Source organism: Geospiza fortis, unplaced genomic scaffold (assembly GCF_000277835.1).
Source record: "Geospiza fortis unplaced genomic scaffold, GeoFor_1.0 scaffold171, whole genome shotgun sequence".
In the NCBI taxonomy this organism is placed as follows: domain Eukaryota; kingdom Metazoa; phylum Chordata; class Aves; order Passeriformes; family Thraupidae; genus Geospiza; species Geospiza fortis.
In genome coordinates this window covers 8,093,186-8,097,453 of record NW_005054313.1, presented here as the reverse complement: position 1 = coordinate 8,097,453, position 4,268 = coordinate 8,093,186, and the positions used below count along the sequence as shown (strand labels likewise).

The 4,268-nt window shown below is 36.4% G+C and overlaps 1 protein-coding gene across 1 annotated transcript in view; it reads left to right on the top strand.

Annotated features, from left to right (window-relative positions):
• APBA2 (amyloid beta precursor protein binding family A member 2) overlaps nt 1–3,395 on the top strand; it is a 34,876-nt gene extending 31,481 nt beyond the window's left edge. The window contains 2 exon segments of the mRNA XM_031056010.1: nt 1–35; nt 1,484–3,395. The exon segment at nt 1–35 is cut by the window's left edge and continues 38 nt beyond it. Coding sequence (XP_030911870.1) covers nt 1–35; nt 1,484–1,555 — 107 coding nt within the window. The 3' untranslated portion in view covers nt 1,556–3,395.
• Nucleotides 3,396–4,268: the final 873 nt, after the last annotated feature.

Below are 4,268 nucleotides of genomic sequence, written 5' to 3'. Positions count from 1 at the left end.
AGATAGTGCAAGCATTGTCCAATTCTGTGGGAGAGGTAAGGGAACAAAGCCTTTATCTAGGAAGTAAAATAGTTGAAAAAATGTATGTTTCAGTTGAAAAGAGTGTCAACACAACATTAAAATCACCAATTCAGTAGATAAAGTTTGGCACTAATAAGAAACAATTAACAGATTTTTTTTAATAACCAATGATGCACATTCACTGTATTTTTCCATTCATTTTTAAGAGTTCCTGGCATAATTCTATACCTTCAACCTACTGTCTGAATTAAATGAAGTGATTAAAGGAAGAAATCACTCAGGGATGTTGGCTGTCTTGGCTTCTCACTACAGCATCTGCCATATCAATGAATTACTATGTCTGAAAGATGCAAACTGATCTAAATTTTAATAACTTAATTTCCAACTTACCTTGGAAGTAAATTAAGACATCTCTCTCCAGTACTAGCGAGATCAGCAATGAATAAGCAAGATTGTCCAGTACTTCAAAATCCTTCTTGAATTTGAAGGTAGTCTAAATACAGAACCCTGGCCCAGATCCCCCACTAGTTCCTCAGACAAAAATCAGAGACAGTTGGTTTCCTCCTTGAAAATGATACCTGACAAATCATAATAGAGGATGTGCACTTTGTCAGGAGCAAAGCTGTAGATTCCAACAGCCCCTCCATGGTCCCCCTTCACTGTGTAACTTCTCACCTAACATAGGAAAACAGCATGAAACTTTTCTTCTTTACAGTGTGAAGATACCAAGGCAGCTGGTCAGGGTCTGTGTTATCAGTCAGTAAAGTTTCCCTTTCTTCCTCTTGTGTTGTCCAATAAGTCCAGTTCTGGTGGAGACCTGATTACCTGAGCCTTGGACTCAGTCTGTGAAATCCCTCTGGCACTGGGGACTAGAGCCCCAGGACTCCTTGAGGAAGGAACTGAAGTACATTAGCCATAGAAGAAATTGTTCCACCAAACTCTTGATTGGCATTTGAACATCAGGTGGCAAAGTCCAAGTTTTCTGTTCAGAAGATCATACTGTAATTAGGTGAAAATATGAAATGACATTCCCACAGAGAGGAAGACAGAATACAAATCTAAGTTCCATTAATACCAGAACAGCAGAATGAATTTTCAGAGATATTTGTGCTACTTCTTATTTAAGGTCTGTAAATTTTACTGTAATTGGAGCAGGGTATATCAACAAAAAGTGTTTAGGTGGCTTTTAAAACTGTATGATGTCATATCATGTAATTGTCATTAATAAATAATTAAAAAACAGAACAAAACCAAATAAAAAACCCCAAACCACATATAAAAAAGCAAAGACGGCAAACCAGCATCCTAAAACCAGAGAACTTTGAACTAGAAACTCTAGGAAAAAAATCTATAAAAGCCAAGACAAAAAATGCACTTTGACCACAGGGAGAGACAGATGGGGCCTTCTGGATTATTTTAAACTAGTACCAGCTCTATTAATGTCTGTGTAATCAATTGACAGATTCACATGAAGACTATGCCAGCTGCCATGTTCAGGCTCCTAACAGGTCAAGAGACCCCCCTGTACATCTAACATCTTCCATCCAGGCTGAAGCTGTCATAACTGAAGAGAATTTTGTATTTTGTATGAATGAAAGGCTTGGAAGCTGACCTGAGGACTCCAGAACAAGGACAGGTGTCTCTGCCTTTTCTCTCCTTCCTTTCTATTTCTTTGACAAAAAGTGTTCAGAAGAATGGTCAAGGACAATAATCACTGAGAAAAATATTTGTAAACATTTAAGTATTTTGAACATCTTCTAAACTCTTTTCTCATAGAACTTAAAACATATTTATTTGTAACCTTTATGTGGAGTGATGTATGTCTGTCTTGTTTGATAACACAGTGAATGTGAATATTTGATGAATGAGACTGCAGGAGATGGCAAAGAGAAGCAATTAGAGAAAGTTCTGGCTGCCTCAAGTTAAAAAAAAATCCCAGTCCCATAAAGTGGTCCAATACTGATGACTTTGCATAATTTTAAAACTGGTGCTGAATTGATGGTATTTCAGTGGAAAGGAATGTGTGCAGTTCAAACTTTTAGACTCTACTGTAAAGAAAACCACTGTAGTACTTGGTATTGTTATGACAAGTGTAACCTGTTTGGCAAGGTGTGAACATAAACATGTAACAAGTGTTTCATATGCTAAATAAAGAATAATTGCCACAAGATTAAAATCAAAATATTTATTTAGATACATATTTATTTTTAATGCTTGTGATTTTTATGATTTAACAGAGTTGTTTCATGGATAACTTATTGCACAGGTTGTGTAATGTATGTGTTGGGCTGGGTTTTTTTTTCTTTAATTTTTGCATATTACCTTTTTGTTCATAATAGCTCAAAATGGGAAAGCCATGCTTACCTGTTTCTGTCTTTTATAAAGCATTCTTATTCCTAAGGCAATGTGTTCTGAATGTAAATTGTTTTGACAAATAACCTAGCACCATCAGCAGTATTAGAATGTGTGTAGATAAAAAACCTAGTAGTAAAGTTGTATTCCTTATGAGATAAATGTTAATTGGTGTAACTTTGTCTATTTTTTTTCTTTTGGCCAAGGCCTTGAAGAAAATACACTGTGACTTAAGAAGCCTTACCATGCAGTAACTAAAGAGCTTTAGATGACTGTACTTCAAGAAGTAGTGTGTTGCATGCAACTGACCTTAGGAAAGAATTAACCTATCACTAATAAATCTGAAATAAGAAAGGAAGCTTGCTTATTTTGTTTGTTGTGTAACTTTACATAGTAAAAAATTCCAAGTAGAAGATCATTTAATTCTTCATCTAAGTGCAGTTGCAAAGGTCACAGATTTTTTTTAAAGGAAATATTCTCTTGAATTAGGAATTTGTGTATCATTATGATCTTGAGAGTAGAAGCTTTCAATTAGCATACCTTGTCGCCACTGGATGTCACTGTAACTTCACATCAATACAGAAGCATGCTATAATTAAAATACATTAAAATGGATGAATCTGTAAAACTTAAACTACCCATCTTCAGCTACATTCCTTTGTGACCTTTTCACAGGATGTCTGCCCAGCTCAGAGTGACACAAATGAAACCAGTATATGATTAAACCTCAAATGGAAACTAAGGCTACTGACAAGCACTGCTGCAAAAAAATTAAAATCCCGAAACATCAACCTGTGGTAGGTTCTTTATGAGAACCTTCTGTTTAAGGCCTTTCCAATTTCCTCTGAAAGAGCCAGGATGAAGCTTGCACTGGAAGATGTTGCTGGCAGACCTGTGTTTATGCTGGTAATGAAATCAGTGTCAATATTTACTTTTTGATATTTTTTAAGATCAATGTTAAATAAATCATAAACACAGCAGAACCACAATAACATGTTTTAGTAATAAAATTGTCAAAACTATGAATTGGAGTAACAATTCTTTTTGAAAATACTCAAGGCTCTGCTAGATAAGAATTCCTCTAACTTCCAATCAGTTGCTGTTGGTAAAAAAGTTTGTGAAAAATGCAGAATTTCAGTCTTCTTCCCTAATGCATCTTTTGGTCACACACTGCAGAAAATTAAACATCAGTTCTTGGTCGCTCACACTACTGCAGGACTGAACTGGTGAACGTTCAGAACAGAGCAGGAATAAACCACACTGCAGCAAGTACTGCAGCTTAAAAGGGCAGCCCTGGGAGCGGGGAGCAGTTTTAATTGGACAGATCAGTTAGTCTGGAATGAAAGACACTGGAAGAATGGATTAGAAGCAGCACTGTATGTGTGTATAAATCACCTTTGTGTTTGTATCCAAATCAGTGTCGAAAAGGCAAAGTCCAGAAATACTTTTTTATTAAAACACTGACGATAGTTAAAACACTTTGAGGTACATTAAATAAATACAACTTTTAAGTTGTACAGCCAGTCTCTGGTGGGTTTGCAATGGTTTTCAAGAAATGCCGGGCAGCATCAGTAGCATTTCTGTAAGTACAGTGAAATAAATGCATTTCTGGTTGGGAAAACATTTGTTATGACTTCACTAATAAATCAATTAAAAGTTTGCAAAATTCAAGGCTGAAATTTACATTCAGAAAAACAGCCGTTCTCATCCTGCTGTGGGTAAAAAGGTGGAATTCCAAAGGAAGACACTTTTTCCTTTTAAAGTCATCCACTAGTTGTGTTTGTCCCAGTCCTGGTTTCTTCCACAGCTCTCAGCTGCCATGACATACCTGCGGACCCTCTCAGAGGATGCTTTTCCGGGGCACTCTGGTCAGAGGATGGTTTCCCTGCACACCC